Genomic DNA, 23,677 nt, shown 5'->3' with positions numbered 1-23,677 from the left:
CGGTGATCTGCCTGTACCCACTCACATTTGATGCTGACAGGACTGCGGGTGAGGTGGGATGCAGGACAGGTTCCTCAGCACATTTCAGGCTCTGTCCAACCCAGATCCTGCTGGGAAACTGGCGGGATGGACTGGAAGGCTTAGGCGAGTGATATATTTGTATCTCAATTACAATGGAGAGGAGAAATTCCACGTACCAACAACCACACGTTCTGCATGCTTGCAGAGGCCAATGGCTGTGCATACAAGAGCGGGATCCAATTCCTGTGCAAGAAGTTCCACCAAAGCCTTCCCATATTGTTCAACAAAGTCTTCACATTCGCTTTTGACAGTGGCCGGCAGGATGGAGCACACTTTTGCCACAGCCTTAGTGATCACATCCTGTAGGAGAGAAACATGTTAATTTATAAAAGAAAGAAAAGACAGAAAGACTTGCATTTATATAGCGCCTTTCACGACCACCGGGCGTCTCAAAGCGCTTTACAGCCAATGAAGTACTTTTTGAAGTGTAGTCATTGTTGTAATGTAGGAAATGCGGCAGCCAATTTGCACACAGCAAGCTCCCACAAACAGCAATGTGATAATGACCAGATCATCTGTTTTAGTGATGATGATTGATGGATAAACATTGAACAGGACACCGGGGAGAACTCCCTTACTCTTATTCGAAATAGTGCCCTGGGATCTTTTACGTCCACCTGAGAGGGCAGACAGGGCCTCGGTTTAACGTCCCATCTGAAAGACGGCACCTCCGACAGTGCAGCACTCCCTCAGCACTGCATTGGAGTGTCAGCCTCGATTTATGTGCTCAAGTCTCTGACAACCTTCTGACTCAGAGGCAAGTGTGCTACCCACTGAGCCCCTGCTGACACTGTTGAATCAAGCAGGCGTCTGATGAGACTCCCCCCGTACATCAGTCCCACCCTGCTGCCACCATCACTTCCCCATACTTGGTAACAGCTACACATCGCTAGATTTTTTATCCAGTTTTGCAACCCTTGCCCTGGAGTTTCAGGTGCTCACCTCAGTTGTGTTCTTCTCCAGAAGTTTGTCGATCTGTTGCATGGCAAACTCACAGATTACACATCCCTGCGACGCTGCCACAGGCACCAGGCTCTTCTAAAGACAGAAAACACAACGCGAGGAAATGATCGAGGTAACTGAAGTCATGTGATTAACACTGGAAAAGTGCGGCAACGCCTAAATCTAAAGATTTTTTCCCCATTATGGAAAATCAAAACATGGCCATTTCAGAGGGGCAGTTGCTGTGGGTCTGGAGTCACATATACCCGGCCAGACCGGGTAAGGACAGTAGATTTCCTTTCCTAAAGGACATTAGTGAACCAGCTGGGTTTTTACAACAACCCAGCAGTTTCATGGTCACCATTACTGATACTAGCTTTTTATTCCAGATTTAATTAAATGAATTTAAATTCCCCAGTGGGATTTGAACTCTGACCTCTGGATTACTAGTCCAGTAACATAACCACTCTGCTCCCGTTGGTTTAACGCAGCTCCCAGACACCTTTCATAGAAAATAGTGAACAATTCGGTCAAAAAATAAGGGGGGAGCTTTTGAGAGAAGCCTTTTAGTTTGGGAAAGTCGCCAGTGCTGCGGTAATGCTAGAGGATCCTCAAAGAGGCTGAACCATTAGGCCTTGAGCTCAACCAGCAGAGAATCAAAGGGCAGCAGCTCAGAGTCACAAACCTCCAGTTCCCACCACTGTGAATAGTGAAAGCACAGCGATAGTCGACAATTTCAACTACTGTGGAAGCTCGGTACATGACTCAGGTGCCTCTGAAGGAGAGATGATGTCTAATACAGATCGCCAGAAGTGTTGTAATCGCTTGACAAGAACGCGTGGATGTCAAGAATCCAACGAGCAACCAAGCTCAGATTGTACAATGGTCTTATTATCCCAGTCCTGACATACGGAACAGACACATGGGCTCCGACAGTGTGAGACCAATTGAGACTGGATGCCTTTGACCAACGGAGTCTCCAACGAATTCTTGCCACTGGTACAACAATGTCAGGAATGCGGCGGTCAGAAGGGGCACAGCACAACCACTGTCTCCGAGCAATCAGTCTCAGACAGTTGCAACTATTTGGGCATGTCACCCGGTCAGGTGAGAATTTTGATGTGAAGAGAGCCCAGCAGGCTCCCAATTGACCGTCGCTCCAGACTGGCCAACAAACACTTAGACCCTCGCAGTCATGGAGGACCTAACAAAGCTCAGCTCAAGCTCCACACCGCATGGTACTACGCACAAGACAGAGAAGGCTGGAAACATGGTGCATGCAGCCACTGGTAGAGTGGGCCGTCAGTAGTAGCAGTCAGTGCGACACAGTAAATTTGACTGCAGTGTTCAAAGCAGTTCTTCAATAGAGGCTTTTAAAATTATGAAGGGTTCTGACAGTGAATAGGGAAAGATTTAAATCATCAAAGAGTGAGGAGAGGGGTTAGGAGAATGGATGGCTTTGTTACAAGAGGCAGAAAACATTGCATCTTTTAAGGGAAAAGTGGATAGATATTTGAAACAGAGGAAGATACGGGGCTATGGGGAGAGTGTGGGGCAGAGGATTAAACCTTCCGATTGTTTTGGCCAAGAGCCAGCAGATGCGATGGGCCGAACGGGCGCCTTCTGTGCTGTACACTTGGCTGGATTGTTGGGTTTAATAAACTAACAGTTTTGGGTTGAACCTAAACCTTTGTGTCGTCTACCATTTTGTTCCTGTAAAACCCCGAGTCAAAGAACCCTTGTAAGGACGAGGAAACCAAACACCTTACAGGATGATACCAGAACGGAGAGGTTTTAAATATAAGGAAAGGCTGAACAGACTGGGGCTCTTTTCTCTGGAGAAGAGAAGGCTGACGGTGACCTAACAGAGGTCTTAAATTATGAAGGGGTTTGATAGGGTAGACATAGAGAAGATGTTGTGGGGGAGACCAGAACTAGGGGCCATAAATATAAGAAAAGTCACTAATAAATCCAATGGGGAATTCAGGAGAAACTTCTTTACCCAGAGAGTGGTGAGAATGTGGAACATTGGAATAGTTGTGGCAAATGACAAATGTATTTAAGGGGCAGCTAGTTAAGTACATGAGAGAGAAAGGAATACAGGAAACTTTGGTTTATCTGGAGGTTAACTGTCCGGAATGCTCAAGCCACCGGCAAAAATCAGGAGCCATTTTGTTAGGTTTTTTTTCTTCTCATTGCTTTTTTTCACCAGTCAGGCTCTGCAAGGTCTCGCTGAAGCTGTTGCTAAGCAACAGGGTTTGTTGCCAGATACGGAGCTCAAAATCTCCGTATGTTTCAACATTAGCACTGGTTTGTCTGGCAGTTTTGATGGGACGGCAACAGCTCGATCCCGGATAGCACAAAGTTTCCTGCTGACAGGGTGAGAAGTAGGGTGGGAGGAGGCTCGCGTGGAGCAGAAAAATTGGCAAAGACCAGTTGGGCCGAATGGCCTGTTTCTGTGCTGTAAATTCAATGTAAATCTCCTCTTCACTCTCTCCAAGGCCTCGACATCCTCCTTAAAGTGTGGTGCCCAGAACGGAGGCCTAACCAGTGATTTATAACGGTTTACCATAACTTCCTTGCTTTTGTACTCTGCCTCTATGGCCGTATATCCCAGCTTCAGAGGGTAAGGAGTTCAAACCTCGCATGGCAGAAATTATCCACAGACATTTCTGAACACAGGAATGGCGGTTAACTGTACCTGGACGGGGTTAACAATGGCTTTCTGGAGGAGCTGCATTGGCACAGTGTCTGCTCTCTGGCAGAATCCGCTTACTGTACAGATCTCTTGTGCGTCCTAAAGGAGGAAGGGGAATCAAAGTACAATTCCATAGTTAAAAACAACATTAAATCAACATCAAGCACTATTGCAAGAAATAAGGCAGGCAATGAGGGGGCAATTTTAATGCATGTAAAGCAGCATGACACAGTTGTCAGTTATTCACCAACCATGCAAATCAAACCAAATATCAGACAGAAGCAGGGGCGGAGGCAGAGCACTGAGGCCTTAAACAGGAACACTGCTGGGCGACAGATTTACTATTTGGCTGTGTTTTAAAATTGGCTTCAGGAAGAGTTCTTTTTGGCAACCAGACAGCATTGCACAGCCCACGCTAAAAACTGAGACTTTCTGCTGCGTACAGCTCAGCTATCAACAACGCTAACCAGCTGTGCCGTCAGGCGGGTCCCAGTGGGTCTTGTGGGTTGTGACACTGGCTCTCAATCCCAGTGAGTATTATGGACTGTGACACTGGCTCTCAATCCCAGTGAGTATTATGGGCTGTGACACTGGCTCTCAATCCCAGTGAGTATTATGGGCTGTGACACTGGCTCTCAATCCCAGTGGGTATTATGGGCTGTGACACTGGCTCTCAATCCCAGTGAGTGTTATGGGCTGTGACACTGGCTCTCAATCCCAGTGGGTATTATGGGCTGTGACACTGGCTCTCAATCCCAGTGGGTATTATGGGCTGTGACACAAACATTTGTAGACCGGAGTGGAGGCGGGGTTTTGTGCGATGGCGGAGTGGGAAACGGCCATGCAATGTACTGAGCCACCGAGACCAATAAATGTTCCAAGACTGTGAGGAGTTGCCTGATTGTAGCTGGGGGAATGATGTGAGGGCTATAATTGGCATCGGTGTCTCAGCTGAAGAGAAGAAAACGTGATCATTAGTGCTTCTAATTGCTATTCAGTGCGCCCTGCTGGGAGGTGCACCGGGCGGGGGCGAGCGCAGGCCCGGGGGGCACCGGGCGGGGGCGAGCGCAGGCCCGGGGGGGGCACCGGGCGGAGGCGAGCGCAGGCCCGGGGGGGCACCGGGCGGAGGCGAACGCAGGCCCGGGGGGCACCGGGCGGGGGCAAGCGCAGGCACCGGGCGGGGGCGAGCGCAGGCCCGGGGGGCACCGGGCGGGGAGAGCGCAGGCCCGGGGGGGCACCGGGCGGGGGCGAGCGCAGGCCCGGGGGGCACATGGCGGGGGCGAGCGCAGGCCCGGGGGGTACCGGGCGGGGAGAGCGCAGGCCCGGGGGGTACCGGGCGGGGAGAGCGCAGGCCTGGGGGGCACGCGCAGGCCCGGGGGGCACATGGCGGGGGCGAGCGCAGGCCCGGGGGGCACATGGCAGGGGCGAGCGCAGGCCCGGGGGGCACATGGCAGGGGCGAGCGCAGGCCTGGGGGGCACCGGGCGGGGGAGAGCACAGGCCCAGGGGGCACCGGGCGGGGGCGAGCGCAGGCCCGGGGGGCACCGGGCGGGGAAAGCACCCGCGTGCACATCAGTTGCAGACAGGATTGAGATTGGCTGGCATGGCCTGCGTAGTTGAATAACCTGCCAAGATTCTCCATCTACACTCGCATGTTAAAATATTCACTTGATAGAGGAGGAACTGTTCCACAGCCCGAGTGGGGGGTAGAGCATCAGGAAGTGGAGAAAGTCTTCCAATCACAGCAATAAATCCAATTTCAGTTAATTGGATTGAACAACTGTAGATGATTTAATTTTTGTGTTTTGACTGCGAGGTCACACATGAACACCAGCCCGGGAATGTGAGAGGAACCACTACCCTTGGGACTGCACCCAGTGAAGACTCAACTCTCAGCATAATGGACAGAAGGAAAATGATTCCCCGTCTCAGCCAGATTCAAACAGACACCCGAGGTGAAAGGGCAAAATGTTCCAACCAATGCATCGCTGGATGTGTAGATTCTGAACTCTCTAAAACTGCTTCGACACCAATGGCACCACTGCTAAAGGCATCTGAAAGCAGGCTTGTATTAATCATGTGTATGTGTAATGCCCATTGGATGCCCAGTCACCAGAACACAGCCCAGGTTCTGGAGAGGACGGTGGTGGAATTGACTGGGCTTACAGCTGCGATACAGCTCGATCAGCCAGCAGTTTATCACTGCCCTGAAAAGTCACCAACTGCTGTCATTCAGAGTTAATCAAACCAAAACTACTTTGGCAATCTATCATTGAGAAAGTCAGCTTTAGGTGTCAAACATGTCGCCGGCCCACAACAGACTGATGACTCAGCAAGTTGTCTGATTATGAATGTGCATCCTACCATCCAGGGTACTGATCTAACCCACCGTCTCCCTGTCCATTACATTCCACCCCAGGGTACTGATCTAACCCACTGCCTCCCTGTCGATAACAATCCACCCCAGGGTACTGATCTAACCCACCGTCTCCCTGTCCATTACATTCCACCCCAGGGTGCTGATCTAACCCACCGTCTCCCTGTCCATAACAATCCACCCCAGGGTACTGATCTAACCCACCGTCTCCCTGTCCATTACATTCCACCCCAGGGTACTGATCTAACCCACCGTCTCCCTGTCCATAACAATCCACCCCAGGGTACTGATCTAACCCACCGTCTCCCTGTCCATAACAATCCACCCCAGGGTACTGATCTAACCCACTGCCTCCCTGTCCATTACATTCCACCCCAGGGTACTGATCTAACCCACCGTCTCCCTGTCCATTACATTCCACCCCAGGGCACTGATCTAACCCACTGCCTCCCTGTCCATTACATTCCACCCCAGGGTACTGATCTAACCCACCGTCTCCCTGTCCATTACAATCCACCCCAGGGTACTGATCTAACCCACCGTCTCCCTGTCCATTACAATCCACCCCAGGGTACTGATCTAACCCACCGTCTCCCTGTCCATTACATTCCACCCCAGGGTACTGATCTAACCCACCGTCTCCCTGTCCATAACAATCCACCCCAGGGTACTGATCTAACCCACCGCCTCCCTGTCCATTACAATCCACCCCAGGGTACTGATCTAACCCACTGCCTCCCTGTCCATTACATTCCACCCCAGGGTACTGATCTAACCCACCGTCTCCCTGTCCATTACATTCCACCCCAGGTACTGATCTAACCCACCGTCTCCCTGTCCATTACAATCCACCCCAGGGTACTGATCTAACCCACTGCCTCCCTGTCCATAACATTCCACCCCAGGGTACTGATCTAACCCACCGTCTCCCTGTCCATTACAATCCACCCCAGGGTACTGATCTAACCCACCGTCTCCCTGTCCATTACAATCCACCCCAGGGTACTGATCTAACCCACCGTCTCCCTGTCCATTACAATCCACCCCAGGGTACTGATCTAACCCACTGCCTCCCTGTCCATAACAATCCACCCCAGGGTACTGATCTAACCCACTGCCTCCCTGTCCATTACATTCCACCCCAGGGTACTGATCTAACCCACCGCCTCCCTGTCCATTACAATCCACCCCAGGGTACTGATCTAACCCACCGTCTCCCTGTCCATTACATTCCACCCCAGGGTACTGATCTAACCCACTGCCTCCCTGTCCATAACAATCCACCCCAGGGTACTGATCTAACCCACTGCCTCCCTGTCCATTACAATCCACCCCAGGGTACTGATCTAACCCACCGTCTCCCTGTCCATAACAATCCACCCCAGGGTACTGATCTAACCCACCGTCTCCCTGTCCATTACAATCCACCCCAGGGCACTGATCTAACCCACCGTCTCCCTGTCCATAACATTCCACCCCAGGGTACTGATCTAACCCACCGTCTCCCTGTCCATTACAATCCACCCCAGGGCACTGATCTAACCCACCGTCTCCCTGTCCATAACAATCCACCCCAGGGTACTGATCTAACCCACCGTCTCCCTGTCCATTACAATCCACCCCAGGGCACTGATCTAACCCACCGTCTCCCTGTCCATAACAATCCACCCCAGGGTACTGATCTAACCCACCGTCTCCCTGTCCATAACATTCCACCCCAGGGTACTGATCTAACCCACCGTCTCCCTGTCCATTACAATCCACCCCAGGGTACTGATCTAACCCACCGTCTCCCTGTCCATTACATTCCACCCCAGGGTACTGATCTAACCCACCGTCTCCCTGTCCATTACAATCCACCCCAGGGTACTGATCTAACCCACCGCCTCTCTGTCCATTACAATCCACCCCAGGGTACTGATCTAACCCACCGTCTCCCTGTCCATTACATTCCACCTCAGGGTACTGATCTAACCCACCGTCTCCCTGTCCATTACAATCCACCCCAGGGTACTGATCTAACCCACCGTCTCCCTGTCCATTACAATCCACCCCAGGGTACTGATCTAACCCACCGCCTCCCTGTCCATTACAATCCACCCCAGGGTACTGATCTAACCCACTGCCTCCCTGTCCATAACAATCCACCCCAGGGTACTGATCTAACCCACCGCCTCCCTGTCCATTACATTCCACCCCAGGGCACTGATCTAACCCACTGCCTCCCTGTCCATAACAATCCACCCCAGGGTACTGATCTAACCCACTGCCTCTCTGTCCATTACAATCCACCCCAGGGTACTGATCTAACCCACTGTCTCCCTGTCCATTACAATCCACCCCAGGGTACTGATCTAACCCACTGCCTCCCTGTCCATTACAATCCACCCCAGGGTACTGATCTAACCCACCGCTTCCCTGTCCATTACAATCCACCCCAGGGTACTGATCTAACCCACTGTCTCCCTGTCCATTACATTCCACCCCAGGGTACTGATCTAACCCACTGCCTCCCTGTCCATTACAATCCACCCCAGGGTACTGATCTAACCCACTGCCTCCCTGTCCATAACAATCCACCCCAGGGTACTGATCTAACCCACCGTCTCCCTGTCCATAACAATCCACCTCAGGGTGCTGATCTAACCCACCGTCTCCCTGTCCATAACAATCCACCCCAGGGTACTGATCTAACCCACTGCCTCCCTGTCCATTACATTCCACCCCAGGGTACTGATCTAACCCACTGCCTCCCTGTCCATTACAATCCACCCCAGGGTACTGATCTAACCCACCGCCTCCCTGTCCATAACAATCCACCCCAGGGTACTGATCTAACCCACCGCCTCCCTGTCCATAACAATCCACCCCAGGGTACTGATCTAACCCACTGCCTCCCTGTCCATTACATTCCACCCCAGGGTACTGATCTAACCCACCGCCTCCCTGTCCATAACAATCCACCCCAGGGTACTGATCTAACCCACCGTCTCCCTGTCCATTACAATCCACCCCAGGGTACTGATCTAACCCACCGCCTCCCTGTCCATAACAATCCACCCCAGGGTACTGATCTAACCCACCGTCTCCCTGTCCATTACAATCCACCCCAGGGTACTGATCTAACCCACCGCCTCCCTGTCCATAACAATCCACCCCAGGGTACTGATCTAACCCACCGTCTCCCTGTCCATAACAATCCACCCCAGGGTACTGATCTAACCCACCGTCTCCCTGTCCATTACATTCCACCCCAGGGTACTGATCTAACCCACTGCCTCCCTGTCCATTACATTCCACCCCAGGGCACTGATCTAACCCACCGTCTCCCTGTCCATAACAATCCACCCCAGGGTACTGATCTAACCCACTGCCTCCCTGTCCATTACATTCCACCCCAGGGCACTGATCTAACCCACCGTCTCCCTGTCCATAACAATCCACCCCAGGGTACTGATCTAACCCACCGTCTCCCTGTCCATAACAATCCACCCCAGGGTACTGATCTAACCCACCGCCTCCCTGTCCATAACAATCCACCCCAGGGTACTGATCTAACCCACTGTCTCCCTGTCCATTACATTCCACCCCAGGGTACTGATCTAACCCACCGTCTCCCTGTCCATAACATTCCACCCCAGGGTACTGATCTAACCCACCGCCTCCCTGTCCATTACAATCCACCCCAGGGTACTGATCTAACCCACTGCCTCCCTGTCCATTACAATCCACCCCAGGGTACTGATCTAACCCACCGCCTCCCTGTCCATAACAATCCACCCCAGGGTACTGATCTAACCCACTGTCTCCCTGTCCATTACATTCCACCCCAGGGTACTGATCTAACCCACTGTCTCCCTGTCCATTACAATCCACCCCAGGGTACTGATCTAACCCACCGTCTCCCTGTCCATTACATTCCACCTCAGGGTACTGATCTAACCCACTGCCTCCCTGTCCATTACAATCCACCCCAGGGTACTGATCTAACCCACCGCCTCCCTGTCCATAACAATCCACCCCAGGGTACTGATCTAACCCACTGTCTCCCTGTCCATAACAATCCACCCCAGGGTACTGATCTAACCCACTGTCTCCCTGTCCATTACAATCCACCCCAGGGTACTGATCTAACCCACCGCCTCCCTGTCCATAACAATCCACCCCAGGGTACTGATCTAACCCACTGTCTCCCTGTCCATTACATTCCACCCCAGGGTACTGATCTAACCCACCGTCTCCCTGTCCATTACAATCCACCCCAGGGTACTGATCTAACCCACCGCTTCCCTGTCCATTACAATCCACCCCAGGGTACTGATCTAACCCACCGCTTCCCTGTCCATTACAATCCACCCCAGGGTACTGATCTAACCCACCGCTTCCCTGTCCATTACAATCCACCCCAGGGTACTGATCTAACCCACCGTCTCCCTGTCCATAACAATCCACCCCAGGGTACTGATCTAACCCACTGCCTCCCTGTCCATTACATTCCACCCCAGGGTACTGATCTAACCCACTGTCTCCCTGTCCATTACAATCCACCCCAGGGTACTGATCTAACCCACCGTCTCCCTGTCCATTACAATCCACCCCAGGGTACTGATCTAACCCACCGTCTCCCTGTCCATAACAATCCACCCCAGGGTACTGATCTAACCCACTGCCTCCCTGTCCATTACATTCCACCCCAGGGTACTGATCTAACCCACCGCTTCCCTGTCCATTACAATCCACCCCAGGGTACTGATCTAACCCACCGTCTCCCTGTCCATAACAATCCACCCCAGGGCACTGATCTAACCCACTGCCTCCCTGTCCATTACATTCCACCCCAGGGTACTGATCTAACCCACCGTCTCCCTGTCCATAACAATCCACCCCAGGGTACTGATCTAACCCACTGCCTCTCTGTCCATTACATTCCACCCCAGGGTACTGATCTAACCCACCGCCTCCCTGTCCATTACAATCCACCCCAGGGTACTGATCTAACCCACTGCCTCCCTGTCCATTACAATCCACCCCAGGGTACTGATCTAACCCACCGCCTCTCTGTCCATAACAATCCACCCCAGGGTACTGATCTAACCCACTGCCTCCCTGTCCATAACAATCCACCCCAGGGTACTGATCTAACCCACTGCCTCCCTGTCCATAACAATCCACCCCAGGGTACTGATCTAACCCACTGTCTCCCTGTCCATTACATTCCACCTCAGGGTACTGATCTAACCCACTGCCTCCCTGTCCATTACAATCCACCCCAGGGTACTGATCTAACCCACTGTCTCCCTGTCCATTACATTCCACCCCAGGGTACTGATCTAACCCACTGCCTCCCTGTCCATTACAATCCACCCCAGGGTACTGATCTAACCCACTGCCTCCCTGTCCATTACAATCCACCCCAGGGTACTGATCTAACCCACTGCCTCCCTGTCCATAACAATCCACCCCAGGGTACTGATCTAACCCACTGCCTCCCTGTCCATAACAATCCACCCCAGGGTACTGATCTAACCCACTGCCTCCCTGTCCATTACATTCCACCCCAGGGTACTGATCTAACCCACTGCCTCCCTGTCCATAACAATCCACCCCAGGGTACTGATCTAACCCACTGCCTCCCTGTCCATAACATTCCACCCCAGGGTACTGATCTAACCCACTGCCTCCCTGTCCATAACAATCCACCCCAGGGTACTGATCTAACCCACTGTCTCCCTGTCCATAACAATCCACCCCAGGGTACTGATCTAACCCACTGTCTCCCTGTCCATAACAATCCACCCCAGGGTACTGATCTAACCCACCGTCTCCCTGTCCATTACATTCCACCCCAGGGTACTGATCTAACCCACTGCCTCCCTGTCCATTACAATCCACCCCAGGGTACTGATCTAACCCACCGTCTCCCTGTCCATTACATTCCACCCCAGGGTACTGATCTAACCCACTGCCTCCCTGTCCATTACATTCCACCCCAGGGTACTGATCTAACCCACTGCCTCCCTGTCCATTACATTCCACCCCAGGTACTGATCTAACCCACCGTCTCCCTGTCCATTACAATCCACCCCAGGGTACTGATCTAACCCACCGCCTCTCTGTCCATAACAATCCACCCCAGGGTACTGATCTAACCCACCGTCTCCCTGTCCATAACAATCCACCCCAGGGTACTGATCTAACCCACTGCCTCCCTGTCCATTACAATCCACCCCAGGGTACTGATCTAACCCACCGTCTCCCTGTCCATTACATTCCACCCCAGGTACTGATCTAACCCACCGCCTCCCTGTCCATTACATTCCACCCCAGGGTACTGATCTAACCCACCGTCTCCCTGTCCATTACAATCCACCCCAGGGTACTGATCTAACCCACCGTCTCCCTGTCCATTACATTCCACCCCAGGGTACTGATCTAACCCACCGTCTCCCTGTCCATTACATTCCACCCCAGGGTACTGATCTAACCCACCGTCTCCCTGTCCATTACATTCCACTCAGGTACTGATCTAACCCACTGCCTCCCTGTCCATTACAATCCACCCCAGGGTACTGATCTAACCCACCGCCTCCCTGTCCATTACATTCCACTCAGGTACTGATCTAACCCACTGCCTCCCTGTCCATTACAATCCACCCCAGGGTACTGATCTAACCCACCGTCTCCCTGCCCATTACATTCCACTCAGGTACTGATCTAACCCACTGCCTCCCTGTCCATAACAATCCACCCCAGGGTACTGATCTAACGCACTCTCCATAACATTTCCTGGTGGTATCCCAAAACAGAATTCATGGAATGCTATCCATTCGTTTTGAAAGTGGTTTCTAAAATAGAACAGGATTTTGTGATAAGTCTACTTGACCCAATCAGCAGGAGTGTTCCACTCACTTCACTGAGAACCTGACCTACAGGACTTTTTAGTGTCGGGTGATTAATTGGCAAGGAACAGAGAGCTTGGAGTCATTTGAAAACTTTATATAAAGTCACTTTATTTTGCTCTGGTACATACTTCAACCGTACACAGGAAAACGCCAAACAGAGTTTATGAGGGAGCAAATTTCCCTCTCCAAGAAGTGTGAAAGAGTGGCACCCTGTGGGAGGTTGAGGGCTTGGGACAGGCCCATCAAATTAATTACAAAGTCTGGTAGAAGAGAAAAAAGCAGATCGACACCAAGACCACTCTGTCAGTATGGTGTTCCGATGGGGTTGGAGTCCCCATCTCACGCACCAACCCACTACCCGCCAGTCCCCCTCCCCCGGAAATGCGCACACACCCACCCAATATTGCCAACATGTGCCACTCGAGAAAATGGGAGCTATAGTTAAGGTCTGAAGTTGTTAACATCAATATTAAGGCCAGAGGGTTGAGAAGTGCCTAACAGAAAGCCAAGTTGCTGCTCATCGAGTTAGGAGATTAGGCAGGCTGAGGGTTACTCCCGCAGCCACATCCCAGAATAGAGAAGGACAGGAAGACTAGGGAGCTATGTCAGGAAGAGCAACATTCCCACACTCAATGTTATGTCTGTACAAGGATTGCTCTAATACTCACTGTCTGCATCAAGATCTCAGCCACCCGTGGTCCGTGCAGAGCGATGTATTTCTCACACTGAAATAACAAGTGAATGCCTGTTAATACACATTTGGACATTGTTACACACCAATTGGTGTGTTTAATCACCACTTCTACACAGATCACTGGGTAAGGATATAAAGGTAATCGGATACACAATACAGGAAACTTTCTGGTAGCTGGCACTGACGGGACCGAGCTGGTGCCGTCCCATCAAAACTGTAGAAACCAGCGCTAATGTTAAAACATACGGAGCTTCTGAGCTCCGTGTGAAGCAACAAACCCTGCTGCTTAGCAACAGCTTCAAGACAGTCGGCACAGCTTGCAAGCGTCTCTGTAGCTAAGCAACAGCTTCAGCTAGACCTTGCAGAGCCAAGACTGCAGAAAAAAAGCAACGAAAAGAAAAAAAACTTATCTGAACCGGCTCCTGAATTTTGCCGGTGGATAGAGCTTTCCGGACATTTAACCTCCGGATAAACGAAAGTTTCCTGTACTTCACTTGGTTACAAATGGGACCAAAGATTAGGAGCGAGAGTTACAGAGCCGCTGATCGAAGGGTCCACAGTTTTCGTTAGAATTTATGGGAATGTCAGATGGGGAATGACATCAAACTGCAATTCTCATTTGATAGCCTGGAAACGTCCTCTGGACAAACAGCTGCTTCAGTTACTGCGAAACACCAACACGCCTGGTTGGAATCACAGGTGAGCAGGGGCTGTGCGGACAGTGGACACCCTCTGTCCACCAGGAGCAGAAACAAGCTGCCACATCATCCCGAGTGGCAAAGCCCAATTTTTAAAATGTAAAAATTAAACTAGAGACAAGTGCAACACTCAAGTATCAGTGATAACTTGGGAAATCATAAATTTGAACTAAGGAAACTGTAAAATGGTACCCAATGAAAATTCACATTGACATTCGTGATGTGCTGCACCGCTGGCATGGTGCCAAGAGGTCAAGTACACCCCACAGGGCGAGGGCAAACAGAACGTACTGACATTGCTCCCTCATGTCCATCAGTGTTTGGCGTACCCGCTGGGGGCTAATCTTGCCAATCTCCTCCCTGTCCAACTCGCCACTCCCAGTGCTGACCCTGGGGACTCTGCCAGTGGATCAGCCATCACCGACCCTCTCCACATCTCCCTCCACAATGACCGTTCACTTGTGAACAAGGGCCTTGCCATCTACTAGCTTATTGTGGATGACTACATCGACATCGTGGCCTTGACGGCAACCAGGCTGAGGGGTGATGACATCGCCGCCCTACAGGAAGCCTCCCCGCTTGGCTATACCTTCCATCACTTGCCCTGCCCAGACAGTTGCAGTGGCGGTGTGGCTCTCATCACCAAATCACACCTTGGTCTGTTCCCCTGCTCCTCTGGCACATTCTCCTCCTTTGAGCATCTCACCACCTTCCAGTTCCCTTCTAGTTTTAGGGAATGAAGCTGGGCAGGTAGAAGGCGCATCAGTGGAGGAGCATTTTGGTGCTAGTGACCATAATTCTGTTAGATTTAAGGTAGTTATAGAAAAGGACAAGGATAGACCAGGAATAAAAATTCTAAATTGGGGGAAAAGCAAATTTTGCTAAGCTCAGAGGGGATTTAGCCATAGTGGACTGGGAACAGCTACTTGAAGGTAAATCAGTGTCAGAGCAGTGGGAGGCATTCAAGGAGGAGTTCTGGAGGGTTCAGACCAAATATGTGCCCTTAAAGAAAAAAGGTGGAACTAACGAATCTAGAGCCCCCTGGATGTCTACGGACATACAGGGTAGGATAAAGAAAAAAAAGTGAGGCGTATGACAGATACCGAGGGCTAAATACTCCAGAATCTTTAAGAGGAGTACAGAAAATGCAGGGGTGCAATTAAAAAGGATATTAGGAAAGCATAGGAAAGAGAGAGCATGAAAAATTCTTGGCAAGTAAAATCAAGGAAAACCAAAAGATGTTTTATAAATATATTAAGAGTAAGAGGATAACTAAAGAAAGGGTGAGGCCTATTAGAGATCATGAGGGTAATGTGTGTGTGGAGGCGGGAGACGTCGGCAGGGTTCTTAATGAATACTTTGCGTCTGTTTTCACAAAGGAGAGGGGTGAAGCAGACATTGCTATCGGGGGGAGGAGTGTGAAATATTAGATGAAATAAACAGTGAGAGAGGAAGTATAAAGGGGTTTAGCAGCTTTAAAAGTGGATAAATCCCCAGGCCCAGATGAAATGTATCCCAGGCTGTTAAGCGAAGCAAAAGAGGAAATAGCAGAGGCCCTGACCATCATTTTGCAATCCTCTCTGGCTTCAGGTGTGGTGCCGGAGGACTGGAGGACTGCTAATGTGGTACCCTTGTTTAAAAAGGGAGAAAAGGATAGACCGAGTAATTACAGGCCAGTCAGCCTAACCTCGGTGGTGGGAAAATTATTGAAAAGAATTCTGAAGGACAGGATAAATCTTCATTTGGAAAGACATGGATTAATCAAGGATAGTCAGCACGGATTTGTTAAGGGAAGGTCGTGTCTGACAAACTTGATTGAATTTTTTGAGGAGGTAACAAGGAGGGTAGGTGAGGGTAGTGCATTTGATGTAGTGTATATGGACTTTAGCAAGGCTTTTGATAAGGTTCCACATGGCAGACTGGTCACAAAGTTAAAAGCCCATGGGATCCAGGGCAAAGTGTCAAGTTGGATTCAAAACTGGCTCGGAGACAGGAAGCAGAGGATAATGGTTGATGGGTGTTTTTATGACTGGAAGGCTGTTTCCAGTGGGGTTCCGCAGGGCTCAGTACTAGGTCCCTTGCTTTTTGTGGTATATATCAACGATCTCGACTTGAATATAGGGGGTATGATTAAGAGGTTTACAGAGGATACTAAAATCGGCTGTGTGGTTGATACTGAAGAAGGAAGTTATCAATAAATTGGTCAGGTGGGCAGAACAGTGGCAAATGGAATTCAATCCGGAGAAGTGTGAGGTAATGCATTTGGGGAGGGCTAACAAGAAAAGGGAATATACTTTAAATGGTAGGACACTGAGTAGTGTAGAGGAACAAAGAATCCTTGGAGTGCATGTCCATAGATCCCTGAAGGTAGCAGGGCAAGTAGATAATGTGGTTAAGAAGGCATACGGAATGCTTGCCTTTATTAGCCGTGGCATAGAATACAAGAGCAGGGGGGTTATGCTTCAACTGTATAAAACACTAGTTAGGCCTCAGCTAGAGTACTGCGTGCAGTTCTGGTCACCGCATTACAGGAAAGATGTGATTGCACTAGAGAGGGTACAGAGGAGATTTACAAGGATGTTGCTGGGAGTAGAGAATCTGAGCGATGAGGAAAGACTGGATAGGCTGGGTCTGTTTTCCTTGGAACAGAGGAGGCTGAGGGGAGACCTTATTGAGGTGTATAAAATTATGAGGGGCATAGATAAAGTGGATAGAAAGGACCTATTTCCCTTAGCAGAGGGGTCAAAAACCAGGGGGCACCAATTTAAAGTAATTGGTGGAAGGTTTAGAGGGGATTTGAGGGGAAATGTCTTCACCCAGAGGGTGGTGGGGGTCTGGAACTCACTGCCTGAAAGGGTGGTAGAGGCAGGAACCCTAACCACATTTAAAAAGTACTTGGATGTGCACTTGGGATGCTGTAACCTGCAGGGCTGCGGACCAAGAGCTGGGAAGTGGGATTAGGCTGGATAGTTCTTTGTTGGCCGGCGCGGACACGATGGGCCGAAATGGCCTCCTTCCGTGCTGTAACTTTCGATGATTCTATGAGTCTAACTGGTTTAGCCATTCACCGCCAGATCTGGCTGGACACAAAGCACGATCGGGTCCTGCTCGCCTCGGTCAAAACTGCTACTGTTCCAGGATCATCCTGGGATGCAAAGATAACCCCCGGCTTCTTTTCTCTACCACTAACTGTCTTCTTAAACCCTTCTCCCCTGCCTCCTCCACCCGCCCCGTCAATAACAAGTGCGAGGAGCTCATGGACTTCTTTCTAAGGTTGAGGCCATCCAATCAACTGCCTCTGCCGCATCCCTCCCTTCCCCATGCCCACCGGGACAAACTTCCCTTAAGGTTTCCCTTGCCCTGAACTCTCATATTTCTCCAGTTTCTCTCCTATCTCCTATCATCACTCTCCGCACTCATCTTGTCCATTAGACCCAACCCCCGCTTCCTTGAACCGATTCCCACTAAACTGCTGACCACCCAACTTCCCTTCTTGTGTCCCATGTTAGCTGATATTTTTAATGGTTCTCTCTCCTCAGGTACTGTCCCCCGCCCCTTCAAATCTGCCGTCTGTGGTAAACCACTGTTTGTATTCCTGTTTGTATTCCACTGTGTACATGCCTGGACATGCCTCGGCTGACTCCTCCCACAGGTCCTAGTATAAAGGTGACTGCTCCCCAGCCCTTTGTATCCTGGACCGGTCGACCACGCGAGGCAGACCTCCATTCTGTTGTTAATAAAAGCCTTTAGTTACTCTTCTAACTCTCAGTCTTTTATGAGTAATTGATAGCGCATCAATTTTATTAACAACATTTTTATAATGGAGAAGATCCTCACACCAGCATGCCTGGACTTAGACCATCGGGAGGCGGACTCATCCACCAAGTTTACTCACTGGCTTAAGTGTTTCGAAAAATTCCTGACCGCCTCCGCAGCAATCAAATCGGACGAGGACAAACTGGATGTCCTGACCTCCAAAGTGAACCACCGAGTGTACTCGGTCATCCAAGACGCGACCTCGTACGCGGACGCTATCAAGCTCCTCAAGGACCAGTACACGCGCCCAGTGAACGAAGTGTACGCCAGGCACCTCCTGGGGAGTCGTAAACAACAACCTGGGGAATCGACCGTGGAATACCTTCAGGCACTGTCTGTGCTTGGCCAGGCCTGTGGTTGTAAGGATGTAAAGGCCGCCGTGTACACAGAGGAACTTATCCGGGACGCTTTTGTAGCGGGCCACAGATCCAATTACACCCGACAGCGACTGTTGGAGCAGAGTAACCTCGACCTCAACAAGGCCTCTGAACTCGCACTATCGTTGGATGCAGCCTACCAGGGCATGGATGCCTACTCCTCTGCACGGTGGACGCCGCGGGGAATGACAGCCTGGGACACGGTAGGACCGCCTCATAGCGCCGTGCCACCCCAGCCACACCCCAACAACGGCCCAACTACCGCAGCAGTGTCCCAAGGCCAGACAGCAGTGCCCCAAGGCCAGAAATGCTACTTCTGTGGCCAGGCAAAACACCCCAGAGCGCGCTGCCCGGCGAAAAACGCGATCTGCTCGGGCTGCGGGAAGAAGGGACACTACGCTAGCGTCTGCAGGGCCAAAGCCACCCCGAACCCCAGCAGCGCCTCGTGTGGGCCATGCGGGCCGCCATCTTGGACCTCCCCGGCCATGTGCGAATCACCGGTACAGCAGCCATTTTGGACGCCTCCAGCCACATGGGGATCATGGACGCCGCCATCTTGGACGACAGCCGGGACGCAGCAGGCCCCCGACCTCTGCGCTGCCGTCCTGCTGGGGTTAGATTTTCAGTGCCACCTTAAAAGTGTTACGATGGCGTACGGTGGACCCCTACCCCCACTCACAGTCTGCAGCCAGCAGCTTCCAAATTGCCCGCCGCGCACCAGGTGCAACCTCTCCACACTCAGAGTCACCCCCCCACCACTGTTTGCTAACCTCACCCCCGACTGTAAGCCCATCGCCACAAAGAGCAGGCGATACAGTGCCGGGGACAGGGTTTTCATTAAAACCGAAGTGGAGCGGCTCCTGAAAGAAGGGATTATTGAGGGCAGCACCAGCCCCTGGCGAGCCCAGGTTGTGGTCGTTAAGACCGGCGAGAAGCAGCGCCTGGTCATCGACTACAGCCAGACAATAAATCGCTACACCCTGCTGGACGCCTACCCACTCCCCCGTATAGCTGATATGGTCAACCAGATCGCGCAGTACCGCGTCTTCTCGACCATTGACCTGAAATCAGCGTACCACCAGCTCCCCATCCGCCCTGAGGACCGCCAGTACACTGCCTTTGAGGCAAACGGCCGCCTCTATCACTTCCTTAGGGTTCCCTTTGGTGTCACCAACGGGGTCTCCGTCTTCCAAAGGGAGATGGACCGGATGGTAGATCAAAATGCGTTGCAGGCCACTTTCCCATATCTGGACAATGTGACCATCTGCGGCCGTGACTTGCAGGACCATGACGCAAACCTCGAAAAATTCCTCCGCACCGCCCAACTCCTAAACCTGACATATAACAAGGAGAAGTGCATATTCCGCACAAACCGCCTCGCCATCCTTGGCTGTGTTGTGGAACACGGAGCCATCGGCCCCGACCCCGACCGGATGCGTCCCCTTATGGAACTTCCACTGCCCCACTGCCTCAAGGCCCTGAAGAGGTGCCTAGGGTTTTTCTCCTATTACGCCCAGTGGGTCCCCTACTATGCGGACAAGGCCCATCCGCTGATCAAGTCCACCTCTTTTCCCTTGACGGCAGAGGCCCGCTTAGCCTTCCACCGTATCAAGGAGGACATTGCCAAAGCCACCATGCACGCAGTGGACGAATCCATCCCCTTCCAGGTGGAAAGCGACGCGTCCGACTTTGCCCTGGCCGCTACCCTCAATCAGGCGGGGAGACCCGTGGCCTTCTTTTCACGAACCCTCCAAGGCCCGGAGACCAGACACTCCGCTGTTGAGAAGGAGGCCCAGGCGATTGTGGAGGCTGTGCGTCATTGGAGGCACTACCTGGCCGGAAAACGATTTACCCTGCTCACTGACCAGCGTTCAGTTGCTTTTATGTTTAACAACAAGCAGAGGGGCAAAATCAAAAATGACAAGATCTTGAGGTGGAGAATCGAACTGTCCACCTACAACTACGAGATCTTGTACCGGCCCGGGAAGCTAAATGAACCCCCGGATGCGCTATCGCGTGGCACCTGTGCCAGCGCGCAGATCGATAGACTGCGGGCCCTCCACAATGACCTCTGCCACCCGGGGGTCACCAGGTTCTTCCACCTCATCAAGGCCCGCAACCTGCCTTACTCTATTGAGGTGGTCAGGACCATGACCAGGAACTGCCAAGTCTGCGCTGAGTGCAAACCGCACTTTTATAGACCAGACAGGGCCCACCTGATAAAAGCCACTCGCCCCTTCGAGCGCCTGAGCGTTGATTTTAAAGGGCCTCTCCCCTCCTCCGACCGCAATGTGTACTTCCTCAATATTATTGATGAGTACTCCCGTTTCCCGTTCACCTTCCCCTGCCCGGACATGACCAGTGCCACGGTCATTAAATGTCTGAACAACCTCTTCACCCTGTTCGGCTTCCCCAGCTATATCCATAGCGACCGGGGCTCATCGTTTATGAGCGACGAACTCAGTCAGTACCTGCTAACTAGGGGTATTGCCACAAGCAGGACCACCAGTTACAACCCCCGGGGGAACGGACAGGTGGAAAGAGAAAATGCGACAGTTTGGAAGGCCGTCCTGCTAGCCTTAAAGTCTAGGGGCCTTCCAACCTCCTGCTGGCAGGATGTGCTCCCCGATGCGCTCCACTCTATTCGGTCACTGCTCTGCACTGCCACTAACGCCACCCCTCATGAGAAAATGTTTGTCTTCCCAAGGAAGTCCACATCGGGGACATCGCTACCGCCATGGCTGACGTCCCCAGGGCCAGTCCTACTGAGAAGACACATGAGGACTCATAAAACGGACCCCCTGGTCGAGAGGGTCGACCTCCTCCACGCCAACCCCCAGTATGCTTACATCGCATACCCGGACGGGCGGGAGGACACAGTCTCCATAAGAGACCTTGCACCCTCGGGGGCCGCAGTAACCCACTACCACCCCCCCCCCACGATCCGATATCCAGCCCCAGCAGACGGCAGGCCTGGGCCCCGCGACCCGCTCGACATCTACGAGGACGACACGCCTGTGCCACAGCCTACGCTGGACTCGACGCCGGAAGCTTCACTACCCCTGCCGTCGCCACGCCGATCACAGCGGCAGACAAGACCTCCGGAGAGACTCCAATACACTAACTTTTAATACACTTCACCCCGCCGGACTCAATTTTAAACAAGGGGTGAATGTGGTAAACCACTATTTGTATTCCTGTTTGTCCTGTTTGTCTTCCACTGTGTACATGCCTGGACATGCCTCGGCTGACTCCTCCCACAGGTCCTAGTATAAAGGTGACTGCTCCCCAGCCCTTTGTATCCTGGACCGGTCGACCACGCGAGGCAGACCTCCATTCTATTGTTAATAAAAGCCTTTAGTTACTCTTCTAACTCTCAGTCTTTTATGAGTAATTGATAGCGCATCACCGTCATCACCCCTAATGATACGCACCAGTTGTGTGACACACTCAATGATACTCACCAGTTCTGTTAAGCCGGGTCCCATATTACACTGTTGCTTTAGCTGAGCAATGAGTTCATCCAAGACGACGGCCTTCTCTTTCACAGCAGTCTGAATGTCAGTGATGAACTGGTTGCAGTCCAGACACACGTCGTCAGTGCGCTGCAACAAATAGATCAGAGTTAGAAGGCCTGGACCAAATCACCAGCAGCAGCATGGGGGGGGGGGGGGGGGGGGGCGAAGAGGGAGGGGGGAGGAGAGAGAGGAGAAATAGAAGACACAAAGTGCCTGCATTGGCAGAGGCCACAATGGAACCAGTAATGAATGGTACCACACAGATGGTGTGGAGCAGAGTTGATGAGAAGATTCAACAGCAGTGAGGTTAAGGATCACGATCCATGGGAACAGCAACACAAGATGTCATTGGTGACTTTGAAGAGTCATTGTATGAGGAGCAGTCAAAAACTGGTTTGTAGAGAGACAAATAGAGTTGAAAAAGAGGCAAGTTTCACAGTGTGACACCTCCAAGGACCTTTACAATAAAGGACAGGATGGAGAGAGGGTGGGAATTTTAAAATTAGTGGGGTCAGGGTATGTACTTTCCCCTCAAAAAATGGAACAATGACAGTGGTCTTGAAAAGGGAAGGGACAGTAACAGTGGATAGGAAGGGGTTAATCATTTCAACCAACCATGCCTTGGTCAGGCTTTTTACCACAGCTTTCCTGTGTGAATAGTTTGACAACAGTCTGACTGAGCATCGCAAGAATTAGGACTTGCAGCTATTTTCTGCTGCACTGTATTAGAAAGTCCACATCTAACTATTAACTAATTGCAGTAAGCTGCTTACTAGACAATATGCAGTTTAGATGGTGGGAAATATATCTAATTTGTACAGGCTAAGGGGAGTGAGGAGAGTGGGATTAGACTGGGTGGGATATTAAAGGGTACGGGGAGTGAGGGGGAGAGTGGGATTAGACTGGGTGGGATATTAAAGGGTACAGGGAGTGAGGGGGAGAGTGGGATTAGACTGGGTGGGATATGAAAGGGTGCGGGGAGGGGGAGAGTGGGATTAGACTGGGTGGGATATTAAAGGGTACGGGGAGTGAGGGGGAGAGTGGGATTAGGCTGGGTGGGATATTAAAGGGTGTGGGGAGTGAGGGGGAGAGTGGGATTAGACTGGGTGGGATATTAAAGGGTACGGGGAGTGAGGGGGAGAGTGGGATTAGACTGGGTGGGATATTAAAGGGTGCGGGGAGTGAGGGGGAGAGTGGGATTAGACTGGGTGGGATATTAAAGGGTACGGGGAGTGAGGGGGAGAGTGGGATTAGACTGGGTGGGATATTAAAGGGTACGGGGAGTGAGGGGGAGAGTGGGATTAGGCTGGGTGGGATATTAAAGGGACGGGGAGTGAGGGGGAGAGTGGGATTAGACTGGGTGGGATATTAAAGGGTACGGGGAGTGAGGGATTAGACTGGGTGGGATATTAAAGGGTACGGGGAGTGAGGGATTAGACTGGGTGGGATATTAGAGTGTGCTAGGAGTGAGGGGGAGAGTGAGATTAGACTCTGTGGGATATTAAAGGGTACGGGGAGTGAGGGAGAGAGTGGGATTAGACTGGGGGCGGGTGGGATATTAAAGGGTATGGGGAGT

General features: G+C 51.7%; 1 protein-coding gene across 1 annotated transcript in view; it reads right to left on the bottom strand.

The window, feature by feature from the left end:
• Positions 1 to 23,677, bottom strand: part of psap (prosaposin) — a 66,361-nt gene that overhangs the window by 4,524 nt on the left and 38,160 nt on the right. The window contains exons 6-10 of the mRNA XM_085970131.1: positions 22,048 to 22,188; positions 13,667 to 13,723; positions 3,725 to 3,820; positions 1,024 to 1,119; positions 198 to 381 (exon numbers count right to left, since the gene is read on the bottom strand). Of these exons, the coding sequence (XP_085826257.1) occupies positions 198 to 381; positions 1,024 to 1,119; positions 3,725 to 3,820; positions 13,667 to 13,723; positions 22,048 to 22,188 (574 nt within the window). The remainder of the gene's footprint in view (positions 1 to 197; positions 382 to 1,023; positions 1,120 to 3,724; positions 3,821 to 13,666; positions 13,724 to 22,047; positions 22,189 to 23,677) is intronic.

The sequence above is a fragment of the Somniosus microcephalus genome, chromosome 29 (genome assembly GCF_052327205.1).
Source record: "Somniosus microcephalus isolate GS21.2 chromosome 29, FLI_Smic_1.0, whole genome shotgun sequence".
Lineage (NCBI taxonomy): Eukaryota > Metazoa > Chordata > Chondrichthyes > Squaliformes > Somniosidae > Somniosus > Somniosus microcephalus.
This window is presented reverse-complemented; position numbering and strand designations above follow the sequence as displayed.